The sequence below is a fragment of the Aulonocara sp. 'chitande type north' Nkhata Bay genome, linkage group LG9 (assembly GCF_057382095.1).
Source record: "Aulonocara sp. 'chitande type north' Nkhata Bay isolate Kocher_YH1m ecotype deep benthic linkage group LG9, A_spYH_male_GT1.1, whole genome shotgun sequence".
Lineage (NCBI taxonomy): Eukaryota > Metazoa > Chordata > Actinopteri > Cichliformes > Cichlidae > Aulonocara > Aulonocara sp. 'chitande type north' Nkhata Bay.
The window spans coordinates 10,541,226-10,554,915 of NC_141352.1; the positions used below are offsets into that span (position 1 = coordinate 10,541,226).

The 13,690-nt window shown below is 37.1% G+C and overlaps 1 protein-coding gene and 1 long non-coding RNA gene across 2 annotated transcripts; both read left to right on the plus strand.

Annotated features, from left to right (window-relative positions):
• The first annotated feature begins 1,183 nt into the window (after positions 1–1,183).
• LOC147321643 (sterile alpha motif domain-containing protein 3-like) lies at positions 1,184–7,813 on the plus strand. The gene is made up of 8 exons (XM_086305014.1): positions 1,184–1,306; positions 2,330–2,414; positions 5,083–5,197; positions 5,532–5,720; positions 5,805–5,892; positions 6,807–6,968; positions 7,080–7,289; positions 7,757–7,813. The coding sequence occupies exons 2-8, from the start codon at positions 2,333–2,335 to the stop codon at positions 7,811–7,813; spliced, it is 903 nt and encodes a 300-aa protein (XP_086161140.1). The 5' UTR covers positions 1,184–1,306; positions 2,330–2,332.
• A 2-nt stretch (positions 7,814–7,815) lies between these two features.
• Positions 7,816–9,623, plus strand: LOC147321644 (uncharacterized). The gene is made up of 3 exons (XR_015130995.1): positions 7,816–7,922; positions 8,770–8,849; positions 9,001–9,623. It is a non-coding gene; the product is annotated as an uncharacterized LOC147321644 (long non-coding RNA).
• The last annotated feature ends 4,067 nt before the right edge of the window (positions 9,624–13,690 follow it).

Sequence of the window (13,690 nt, forward strand, 5' to 3'; positions counted from 1 at the left end):
ATTTTGAATTCTCTGTATAATTTAACCAACTTTGTTTTAGGGTCAAATAAAAAACTTTTTTTTGCACTTTAACCTGTGCCTGACGTTCCTTCACTGCTATGGACCGAACCGTCACAATACTCAAAAGTTAGCAAGGATAGCATTTCTCATTTTTAATTTTCATTCAAGTGAATGTACATAGATATAAGTTACAAATAATATATAAGAAAGTGTGATTGCACAGCTTTTGTACCCTGGACCGATCCTTCAGACAATTAAGTCGGTGACTTTCGTCTGTGAAGTAATGACAGGCTGCTTTCACCCAGTGTCATAGAGTAGCTAGCACTGCCTCTATCTAAGTGAAGAGCACACTCAGAAAAATTATGGTTCTTAAATGGTTCTTCAGATGTCTTCATGGTTCTTTAAAGAACCATCATACGTCAAAGAACCTTTTTATTTTGTGGATGGTTCTTCAGCTATTACAAATGGTTCTTTAAAGAACAAAAGGTTCTTCATCCTTAGCAATCTAAGTTTGATGGTGTAAATGGCATAAATAATATTCACTTTAATGAGGGTTTAAATTATACTGTGTGTTTTGTTTGTGTGCGGGGGGACAGATGGTGGGATACTGAATATTCAAATTAAAGTTAGAAACACTTGCTTAAAAATATTCTGGTGGCAGGGGTGGGGGCCAAAGCCTGAAGACCCCCAGCACCCACCCTGCAAACCCACTGATCACAAATAATGTGGTAACAGAATATAGAATTTATTATTAAGCCGTTTATGAATATGGTGAATTTATAAATTAACAATCCATTCGGGGGATATTAGACAGATTCAGATACTGATCTATATCAGATCTCTCTCTCTCTCTCTCTCTCTCTCTCTCTCATATATATATATATATATATATATATATATATATATATATATATATCATATATCATATATCATAATGATAATACTAGTTACTGTGAACTTTACAAACCACCCAGCAGTATGTAAAGTCAAATTATAAAATAATATAAGTAAATAATAATTGCACATGTGATCTGAGTACTTGTTTATCACTGCGCAATTTATTATTATATGTGTCAAGCCAAATAAATGACAGGGAGAGAGAGAGACATGGAGAGTGAGAGAGACGTTAGAACACGTAGTACAACCAAAGGGGGGCAACTGTAGGGATGCGCATGCGCACACAGATCGCGCGAGCCTTGAACTTTCTAACGGAAAGAAAACTTTCTCTCGGACGTTGCCAGTGGATAACAGTCTTCAGTACCTGCTGGTCTTTAAAGGATTCTGGATTCCTGGACTGTTGGAAAAGGTAAAACATTTTCATAAAACCTTTTTATTGTTTTGTTTTTGTTACTCGTCATTGTAGCTTGCTGTTAATGTTGTGCTAACAGTAATGGTTAGATACGTTAGCCTTTGACGTTAACGCAGTTTAGTATCTGGTATAAAGAACTGTTTTCCTAACAAAACCACTGTTACAATTAAGTGAAGGTGCTCCCAATTAATTTGGCCTGTAAAATATGTGGCTATATTGCGTGCTGCGTACATAAACTAATGTCAGCTAGACAGATATTAAAATTAATAATATGGTTAAAGTCACCAAAATGGCGCCTGAAGCCTGTTGTGTGAGCTCTGTGTCTGGTCTAGAAACTCAGAAATTCAGTAGCCTGTACTTTGAATTGTGGAGTAGCTGTATAAAATACAGCAATGCATAAGTGTTTTGAATAAACAGAAATGTGACACATGAGAAGTTGTGTCTTTGACTGTTACTGTATAACTTATTTTCAGAGTAGTTGACAAATTATGCTCCAGTCATTTGATGTTACCAAGATAATGTCCGTTTTTATTATAGTTAAATTTTTTTTATGTACATTTCATTTATCCAACATCATATATTAGGCAAAAAAGAGGTCATTATACTAACAAGACCAGATAATCCAAAGCATAAAATAATCAATATTTATCTGAAGAAGGCTTAAAAGTTAGAATAAACGGTGGTATAGTGGTTAGCGCTGCTGCCTCACAGCTAGAAAGACTCTGTTCAATTCCCAGGGTCAACCGGGTGCCTTTTTGTGTGGAGTTTGCATGTTCTCCCTGTTTCTGTGTGGGTTTCCACCCACAATCCAAACATACATATCTGAATGACGACCCTGCCATGGACTGGCAACCTGTCCAGGGTCTACCCCGCCTAAAAAAAAACAGCTGGGATAGGCTCCAGCACCCCTCCGATCCTTATGATGATAAAGCGGCTTGGAAAATGAATGAATAAAAAATAAATAAGTTTTTGATGTCACAGAATAAAACAATGTAATGGCATTTTGTTTTGTTTTAACAGATCATGGCTCAGCAGTGGACTGTTGGAGAAGTATCTCTTTGGCTTGGGGAAAATGAATTGGCAGATTATCAACAGGTCTTTGTAGGTGAGCATTTCTATGGATGTGCCATATCAGTGTCCACAGTGCTCCACAAGAAAACCAACATATGAAAAACTGCTGAAACATCAACAGATATACCATGAAAGTGAATGTGGATTCTTCATTGTCTGCAGACTAGAAGACTGTCCCAGAAAGTTTTTGTCTGTGAAATCTTTGAAAAATCACACAAGGAAGAAACATAAATATCAGAAACAAGGATTAGAGTCTGCCCCAGACTGTGACCCTGTCATCCAGGAAACTGTTGAATTTCCCCAATCATCTGAACAAACTCTGAGTGAACTTGTAGAGAACTTTACAGAGACTGTGAGAAAACAACTGGCATTGTTTTCCTTGAATCTTCAAGAGAAAAGTATTGTAAATAGAAAAGTTCAAACATTTGTTCTTAGTGAAGTAGAGTCACTTTTCAAGTATTTCATTGAAAACTATAGGGAGATATTTTCTAAATGTTTGCAGACTCTTAATTTTGATATATCAAGTTTTCATTATATTGATGACAATAGTTTGGTAGAACATTGCTTCAGTGCAGTCAGCAACACATATCAACTAGACAGATACTGTGTTGAGAAATTAAACCTGATTGAACCTGTTGAATGTATCCTGGGGATAGATCCTTTTACTGGGAAACAGGACACTTTTCAGTATATGTCACTTCTAAAAGTCTTAGAATTAATATGTAATGATCCTAACATTTTAAGACAAATTTTTAGGCCAGAATCCCGTGCTCCTGAAACCTTAACAGATTTTAGTGATGGGAAAATTTACAAAGAAAGTGATTTTTTTAACACAGACAACCCACATTTGAGAATTCAGTTGTACAGTGATGAATTTGAAGTTGCTAATCCATTAGGATCAAAGAAATGTCTACATAAAGTGTCTGCATTTTATTTTACTTTGGGAAATATTCCACCAAAAGACAGATCTGTTTTAAGACATATTCATCTGTTGATACTTGTCAAACATAGATTGGTGAAAACATGGATTTGAGAAAATATTAGAACCATTAATTTGTGACCTACAGGTTTTGCAAGAACGTGGATTACGATTAAAATTTGAAGACAGACAGTACTGCATCAAAGGTGGTCTGGCCACAATATCTGCAGACAACCTAACCTCTCACACACTTGCAGGTTTTAGCTGCTCATTCAGTAATGGTAGAATATGCAGGTTTTGTATGTGTCATTACAAGGACCTGTCTAGGATCATTAGTGAGGGAGATTGTGTTCTTAGAACAAAGACTGTTCATGCATACCATCTGCAATGTGTTGAAGATGACCCCCACTGTAGGTCAGTGTATGGTGTAACTGGCCCATGTGCCTTCAACAAGCTGTCATATTTTGATACCACAAATGCATTCCCACCTGATGTAATGCATGGTTTTCTTGAGGGGGTCATTCCTCTTGTTTTGAAGTCTGTTGTAAAAGCCTTGCACGAGGACAAAACCGTTACTATCCAAGAGGTGAATGACAGCATAAGGACTTTTAGTTTTGGACAGAATGACTGCACCTCCAAACCTGCTCTAATATCTGAGAAGGTAGCACTGGATGGAAATATCTCTGGAACTGCTATTGAGAAATGGACATTATTTAGGACTCTGCCTTTCCTCATAGGCTCCAGGATTGAAAAGGGTAACAAGTTTTGGCAGCTTTATCTTTTGGTTCGAGAAATAGAAGAGATTATTCTTGCTCCAACCATCAGCACTGACTGGATTAGTAATCTACATGAACTGATCACTTACTTTTTGACAGATTTCATCAATCTGTTTCCTGGTGTGTTTACACCCAAGCTGCATTTTCTGCTACATTATCCTCAGCTCATCCTTGATTATGGGTCACTCCGCTCTCATTGGTGCATGAGGTTTGAAGCCAGACATCAATATTTCAAGACAGTAGCAAGAATCACCAATAACTATATTAATATTTGTCAGACTTTGGCAAAGAGGAATCAGCTTCGTCAATGCTGGGAGTGGCAGCCTGAACGGATCATCAGGAGCGATCATACACAAGCAGCAGTTAATAACTTATCACTTCAAGAACTTCCAGTGAACTTGCAGATTTGTTTGCAAAACTTGGAGACAGCCGTTACTGTGGATGAGAAACTCTGGACAAGTAAATGCATCATTTTAAACTCTGTAAAATATGCAGTTGGAGATTTCTTCATTTTGGAACTTGTGCATGCAGAGCAAATTCCACTGTTTGTGAAAATAGTCCTGATTGTGTATATCAGGGCCAACTGGTTTCTTGTTGGAAGACTTTTCACAACACTGGAGTTTATAAGACACCTTCAATCATACCACATCAGAGAGACTGATGATCTGTTGATATTCAAGCCTGGGGATGAGGTAGACTTTCATGCTTTGGACGCATACAGATGTGATGGTCAAGACTTCATTACACTGATCCACCGACCTTTTAAGGCAGTCCATACCAAAGTTAGGTAAGATACATCCTAAACCATGACTTTTTAGTTAGGAGTTGTCAACCACTGTTAAAATGATTTTAACCACTTTTTGGCTATTCCACAGGTCTGTCATCATCTATAGTCACTAATGAACTCATAGCTGTTTTTTTAGTAATGTTTTATAATATTTTTATTCTTTATCTTCGACATGCTCATTTCTGTTTTGATCGTGTCTTATTGTTTTTCTGTGCCACAGACAATGAAATCGATGGATCGACACTTCTGCAGATGACTGAAAGAATGAGTGAGCGTCTTTTTCCAAAAGTGAAAGACCAAGTGAAATTTTTGTCTGCTGTAGAGAAGCTGAAAGAGTGAGTCTTAAGTTGACTGGTTGATTCACTGAATTGTACATTCATACAATCCAGTGTTTCCCCTCCCCTAGGTTTATGGTGTTGGAGGGTGGGGGGCAAGGGGTTGACGCAAGCCCTGTTCTGTTTCTCCAGCGTTGATGTGCATCACACACCCATTTACTTTCAAATTGAAATGTCACAGCCACTCTTACTCTCTGTTATGATTCTGTTTCTGTAGTTCAGCAGCTGTTATTGTACGTTTTAAATATGCGGATATTCCTGATGCAGGACACAAGGACACGTATATTCATGTCTTGTAACAAACTCTAAACATACTTCTTACTTCTTCTTGCAGTGGAAGGCAACACAAAGAAAAGCATACTGTGTCAGCACTCCAACCTATGTTTAACTGCAAAGTGCAGTTTCCTCCAGCTGTGCTCACTGCGTTGACCAATAAAGATGCAGCACTAAAGTCACCCACCAAGAACAGACTCAAAAACATGCTTATTCAAGCACTGTTTGACCACTTGAGTAATGAGACAATGTAAGTCTATATATAATTAAGATTTGATTCATTTAAAATACAGTATGTACATCAGAATTTAAGTTCATCATTCAAAATTTGCAGGTATCCCTCTCATGTGCAGTATGTAGACCTTCTGAGGACTGTCCTTCTGAGTTTTCCTTTTTTGAAGGAGAGTTATGGCTCTGGATATGTAAGTATTCCTGAAAAGCAAACATTGATACAATTGTCCAACAAATTGTCTTTGAATTGCCCAATTATTGGCTAATGAGTGTAACATGCTAACATTTTCATTGCTACATATTCAGAGGTTATCTGTTCCCTTGTGGCCACTACAATACAAGTATTAGTATTGTGATTTTTGAGGCAGATGTCGTGCAGTATGGTCAAACAATAAATAAAATATCAATTGCTCTTTTAAATTAATTGTTTCATTTCTCTGTGAATTCTCAAGTGAATGGTGTGAAATTCAGCATTATATTAGCTCTGTTTGCCTTTGTATCAGGATAGTGTAGTTTTTGTATTTAAAAAATTAAATTTGAAAATAGGGCAGGGATAGCTCAGTAGGTAGTGTGGTTATCCCATGATCGGAAGGTCGGGGGTTTGAATCAACTGAACGGCTACCCTGAGGTACCCTTGAGCAAGGTACCGTCCCTACACACTGCTCCCCAGGCGCCTGATTAGTGGCTGCCCACTGCTTCACTGAGTGAATGGGTTAAATGCAAAGAGAGAAATTTCCCTGTGGGGATCAATAAAGTATACATTATTATTAAAAGGTAGAGGTATTAACATATAGACTGAAAGATCATGACGAGTATGCTTGTAGGACATATTGCCATTAATACTTTATCTACCTTTTATAGTGTATCTACCTTTTATAGTGTATTTAGCCAATCTAAAGTGCTCCAAACCTTTATATCATGTGTTCGATCAACTCCTAAGAGTTAAAGAAGAGATCTGTAAATAGGAACTAATTAGGTTATGACATGATTACAGCAAACCTACCAGCTTTATGTCACTCAAAGTTTTCTGGTAAATGTCTTGCATAAAGGGAGGACCTAGTTGCACCTATTTATGAATAATTAGTTACATTTTTATCATTTGTAGGATGCTCTGCATGAGTCTCTCAGGAACAAGTTTAAAAAGGAAAGAAGACCACTAGTAGACGTAGAGGAAATTGAAAAAATGAGACAGAAATACTCAGTTCCAAATTCAGGAAGAAAAAGATCATCAGATATCCAGCCCTGTATCCTTTTGAAAAAAACCAAGGCAAGTTAAATATGCTCAATGTTTGTTTGCCATTTTAAATTGTACATAAAAGTTAAAAGTATTGTTTGTTTGTTTTTTCTCTCAATATTTGCTAAACTTTTTAATAACCAGGATATCAATCCTCTTGACGATGGGGAGGATGAAAGGAGCACCGACCAACATGTATCAGTGATTAAGCAAGAGTGCCAAAAAACTAGGCCAAATGTGGATGTCATTCAAACGCACCTCAGGAAAATACAGAAGTACAGAACACACTACATTCTTCAGCATACTACTGAAGAGGTTCTACGAGAATTCCCATGTCTCACTATCCCTGTTGTGGTGAGTGTTTTATCAAAAACTGCAGCAAAAAACAACAATAACAATAGTGCACAGCAAAAACACGAATATGTACTGATGTGCTGCACATTTATACAGACTTCTAATAATCATGTACCTACAGGACAGGCAAAGTGACTGACTCAGCAGATTTCATGAGTAATAAAAGTACACTAACAGAACACTAACAGAAATTGCCACATTGACTATGTCTTTCTCTTTGGTTTTATTTTCATGCTACAGGATAATTTTGGACTAATCTGATGCCAATGATAGTTTTTTGGGAAGAATAGTCTAAACATCCCTTTTGCACAGCAATGTGTACTTGAGAATTAAAGTAAACAAATGCAAAATTATAATTTCTTCTCTAATGATAATTGATGTGTGAAATAATGATTGTTCTGGTTTGCTATATAATGGTATATATTATGGTACAAAGCTAATATGTATATGTTTATCCTTTATTTTAGCTTCTTGAAGAGGCTTCCATGTTACTTAAAACTGATGTGGACAAAAAAGTAATCTGAGGATTCAGTAAGTTGGCAGCGAAGCTTGTGTCAATAGCCCCAAACAGCAACCTTAAAAGCCTCTGCTTAAAATCTGTTGATGAGAGCCAGACAGACACTGAAAGAAAAGGTGAGGGCACTTGGCAATAATGAGCAAAAACATTTTTAACTCCTATCTCAGATACCACTTTTTAAGGTTTCACATACAGCACATTAGTAAACACAGTGTCCCTTACAACAGCGGTCCCCAACCCCCGGGCCTCGGACTGGTACCGGTCCGTGAGTCGTTTGGTACCGGGCCGCGAGAGTTGAGGCTCAGGTGTGAAATGTATAGTTTTTCAGGGTTTTTATCGGTTTTCAGCGTTATTTTGTTATCGTTTTTATCGTTTACTCGGTTTTCCTGGGTCTTTTCACGTGTGTTATGAATAAATTTTCTTTTTTTCGGTACCGGTACTAGTTTTATTTTGTTGTATTTATCCGCGACACCTTAAAGGCCAGTCCATGAAAATATTGTCAGGCATAAACCGGTCCGTGGCGCAAAAAAGGTTGGGGACCGCTGCTTTACAATATCCACAGACTGACATTTCTCCTGTCTCGTCTCTGCAATGATGTACTTTAAGATTTAACTGATATACCCTCGATGCTATATGTATCTCTATGAAGATTTTCAGTCATTCACACAATGTTTATCCCAAAAAATGTTCAGTGGCAGCTAGACTTGCTCTGCAAGTTCTTTAGGACTCAAATTATTTAAAGCTAGCAACTTACAGAACTGAACAACATTTTGGGGGTTTTGTATAAATGCTTAACATTTACACTGAATTACACTGAAAAGTTAATTAGGTATACATTTACTGCACTAATGCTTATGTTCTGCAAGACATTCAACTCCTGATAAAGGGACTCATATGGCCTTTACACCTTTGTATTAACAAAATTGGCCAGAAAATACTTACATATTTCTCTTTATTTTTCAGGTCAGATGGTAAACACAGCTGTTCTTCTCCTGCCATCTATTTTCAAAGAAAATGCCTCTCATCTCTTCGTCATAAATAAGGTAAATTTATATATTTTTTGGTATGGTGAGAGGGGGGGGGTCTTGAACAAATCCAGTATTTTACAGGAGTTTTATACTTTCATTGGGACAGCTGTTGTTTATACTTATTTAAACTATACTCCTCATTTCAAGAATTTAATTTCTGTTTCAGGATCCACACAGCCCGATACCTACAATCGTACTCAGCAGCAGTGACGGCAAGCCCTTGAGTGATTCAACTGAGGTCAATGTCCAGATGGATGGACAAAAAATGATTCTGGACAGTGGGGAAATGGACATTTCATTGGCGATGGGTATTGTCTTCTCCCTGTACCATGTCTACAATGTTGCCTATCCAAGTGAACTAAAAAAGACATTTTGCTTTTTGGAGGCATTTGTTCTCAACTTGGGAACTCTGACTACACCTGTACCAGTAGCTGTGCAAAGAATGGCAAATGCATTAAAGATCTCCTAGATTGCCAGCATAGTGCAGGTGAGAGACTGAAATTGTCCCAGTGTGGACTAACAAAGGACCATGAGTCCTACATTAAACTTAACTTACATAACTTAAGGCTGCAGTTCATTGATAATTTAAATAAAAAGATTGTTCTTGAAATAGTTTTACTGAAAATGCAAACATGCTGATGAAAATGTGTTGTTTAATTGTCTGTTATGAAAGTATTGCTATTTCTAATGTAAAAATTGTTGTTTTATCTATAGTATAATATTTATATGTATTTATAGTAAAGATATTTAATTATTACTGTTTAAATGACTTATATGCTATTATTAGTAGTGGTGTTGTGCTTAGCATTAAAATGTCTTTTTCTGTAATACAAAGTGCCAATAAACCATTAATATATGTCTATGTGCTTGTATTTATTTTACCCTACTCAAATTCAATTTATGATACATCTTATTTTGAAAGATTTAAAATGGTTCTTTAAAGAACCACTCAAAAAAGGTTATTTAAAATGGTTCTTTTAAAGAACCATTTGAAGGATCTTTTTAAAAATGGTTCTTTAAAGAACCATTTCTTTCAGTGGTTCATTGAAGAACCTTTAAAGGTGCCCCCAAAGAACCATTTCTTGATGGTTCTTTGGGGCACCTTTGAAGGTTCTTCAATGAACCACTGAAAGAAATGGTTCTTCAAAGAACTTTTGTTTGAAAGGTTCTTTGTGGCACCAAAAAAGGTTCTTCTATGGCATCAGTCTAAAGAACCACTTTTTGTTCCAGTTGGCACCTTTATTTTTCTGAGTGCAGATTAACTGTACACTGAGCAGGGTCTGAATGCAGCCAACATTCTCAGCACTGCCAGGTTAACCCTTCAACAATTTAGCCTTGTGTGTAGACTAAGAATCAAAAGGCTTAATACAAACGATATTTAGAAGTCAGTAAATTATTATTATTTTTTTTTTTTATTTTACTTTGATTACAAGTAAATTACTTTGATTACAAGTAAAGCTGCCGAGGTCTCAGAGTGAGGATCGAAGATGGTGGCTAAATATGTGTGGTGGCAGTATAAATACTTGCGTATGTTGCCATCACGTTTTCATTAGAAGCAAGCAAGCTAAACGCAGGGATGCGTGTGCCCTTTGCGCGGTCTAGTGAACGAGGAAAAAAGGGGATCGAAGTATTAGTGCAATCTATCCTTAAAAAATCTAAATGGGACAAATTATCATTTTCTTTAAATTATAAAATAAAAAGATGTTGTTATCAACATAGAGGTCATTTAGGTTAAATTAAATAATTGAATTAAATTAAATTGTTTAGATAGACTGTGCTGCTTTTTCTTTTTCTTTTACCTTTTTCCCACAAATGCAACACCCAATCTCATACTTTCTTTGTTTTTATTTCATAGTAGTGGAGAAGTCCAGTGATATCTGATCAGGTCACAGTCTAGTTGAAAATGGCAGTTTGTGAAGAATGATGTGGCTTCTTCTGAAGCTTATCTTCAACCTGAAGCTTATCTTCTACCCAAACAATTGTGTAATATTTTATCAAAGCTGCCCAACCTATGACCCAACAGAATTAGTCAAGCTGTGGAGTGAATTAAAGAACCCGGCACAACCAACCCAACTCCTGAGTCATGATTTCTGAACCAAAATTTGGTCACAATAACCCAACTTACGAACCTACGGCTTTTACCCAGCAGTTGAGTTATGAAAATAACCCAGCATTTTTAAGAGTGTAGCTTTGAGAACTTCTCAGTTTCACTGGCACTCTTATTACACCCTTGTGTATATGGGTTAAATTTAATTTGTGAAATGCATTTCAGGTCCTGATTTGAGGATTGTGATGAATGGAAAAACTGGTGTGGGTAAGAGTGTTGTTGGAAACACCATCCTGGGAGACAGAAAATTCAGATGTGCCTTTTCTGAATCTGCAACTGAGTTTTGTGAAAAACACATGACTCAGTGGGGTAACAAAGTAGTTAGTGTTGTAGAAACACAAGGGATCCTGGACACTGCAAAAACAGATGATTTCCTCAAAAGAGAATATGAGCGATGTGTTGAAGCCTCCTTTCCAGGTCCTCATGTTGGAGGGGAAACTGATACTGTGAGAATTTTGGACACTGGTTCAAAGAAGATATCATCAGTTCTACGGAGCCGCTTCATCCAAAGTATATCAGGACCTGTTCTCAGCAGTCTGCTGGACAAACTGCTGGAGAAAAAGGTGATAACTGCTGCTGAGAGGGAGGAAGCAGACACAAAGCATAACAAAAGTGAGAGAGCTCGTTGTGTTTTTGACACTGTATACAATAAAGGTGAAGCTGCCTGGTTACAGATGACTAAGTTTCTGCGTGAGGAGGACCCGTTTCTCTGTAAACATTTAGGGATTGAAACAGAATGAAGAGGTGGCACATGGAAGTGATCTTCCTAACAGTCACTGTCCTTAATCATTCTCAGTGCTAGGAAACTGCTGTCATAATGACAGATTTTTGGAAAGCTGTTCATGTCTTTCAAGAGGTAAAACCACACAGTAGCACTTTACTGTTACCTAAAACATTTTGATGCTTTAAATGTTGGGAATGACACTGCAGCAGTATAGGTTCACTGAGGCGCTGCTTCAGCATATCAAACTTTTTCGCATCCTTCTTGGGAGAGATTAAACTATTGTCATAAATAGTACACCATCTAGTCTAAACTGGTGTGGAGATACAGAAATTCTTTTATTGCTGCCATATAATCTGCATCATTATAATTGCATTAATAACATTCTTTACAGCATTATTTCATCTAATAATATTTTTCACAGTATTGATACTGCATTATGGTTGTTTATTGAAGATGTCCATTTGAGGATCCTTCCACAGAACTCCTCGTGGCCTCGTTCCAAACATTTCTTTTGAACAGATATTGATCATAAAAAAACACCATACATATTTGTGGTTATGAGGGCACACAATGAAAACATATCCAGTGAAAACCCAAAGGTGTGACAGGTATTTCCACTTTACAGTCCAACATTATGTGATGTTTGTCAAACCTTTACAACAATGCCTTTGTTTCTCCCTGTTGAGCTAAGACCTCTAAAAAAATTATGCCATCTAGAAGTTGGTCAAATGTGAAAAGTAGGAGTGGAGCTGAACCCGAATACGGTATTCGGAAAGGCACAAATAGCGTGGTTTTTTTTTTTTGTTTTTTTTTTACAAATTCTTATTTCAAAAAATACTTTAAAAAATATTTGTATTTGCAAGCGCGAGCCACTTCACAAGCGGATGGCACAACATAGAAGAGCCACCTCCACAGGACAAGACTCAGCAGTCCATCTGCATCTAAAGGTCAAAGGTCACTCTTTCGAGGATGCCAACGTTGGGTGCAGGTTTCACAATGAGCTCACCCGAAACCCTGGCTGATTGGGACCCACACCCAGTTTGACACCTTGGCTCAGGCGATTAGAGGATCATCAGGGGGTCCTTTTGTCCCTCTGTGGGGGGAAACTCCCACTGGGTTTAAATCTGCTCCCTTCTCTTGTTTGCCAAAATCCCCACATCTGGGCTGAACTAATTTAGCCCAAAGGTCAGCTAATTAAAGGGGTGTGACCTCACGCCTGCCACTCAGCAGTCTATGAAGATGAATGGTAGATGATCCTGTGGAGCTTGGGCTGTGAAAAATACGCCCATGTAAATCTTGTATTTTTCTTGTTTTTTCTCTTTGGATTAGTTGGCGTTGTTGTTGCACTTGGTCACATTACCATGTAAGAATCTGTTCTAAGATGACTTTAAATGTATACATACAGTATAAATATATATATTTATTTTTTATTAAAAAGGATAGGGAGGGCTCAGCCCTGTCAGTCCATTCATACCAGCCGTCCCTGATAGACACACCAGGGATCCTAAATGCTGGCAAATCCACAGAACTTGTAAAAAAAGAAATGATCACATATATTGAACTCTACCGGGTCCTCATCTTTTTACATTTATTCTTCAAGTTGGTTGATCAGGTATCAGGTGAGTATGGTTAGTTTAAAAGAAAAATAGCACATCTATGTTTAACCATAGTGAAACATATTGAAGTATCGTACTTTGATCACAAGTAGATCTGCTATTTAAAAAAAGAACACATGTAGTAAAGATACTTATTCTATTTACCACAGTATACAAGGACTGCACTCCCTTTCATTGACTGAGCTTGAATTGTTCTTCTGAGCTTATATCTTTTTGTTTAAATTAATGATTCAAAATCCTACCTTGTTTTCGCTTTCAGAGTTTAGCAGTCTATGTTGGTCTTCTTTTAAATTACCATTGATTAAAGTGAAAGAAACCCAGATAATTGGCAAATAATTGAGACTGTTTTCTTTTCATTCTGACAAGATGAGGCCCATGGTGAAAATAACTTTACCTTACCTTTGAACCT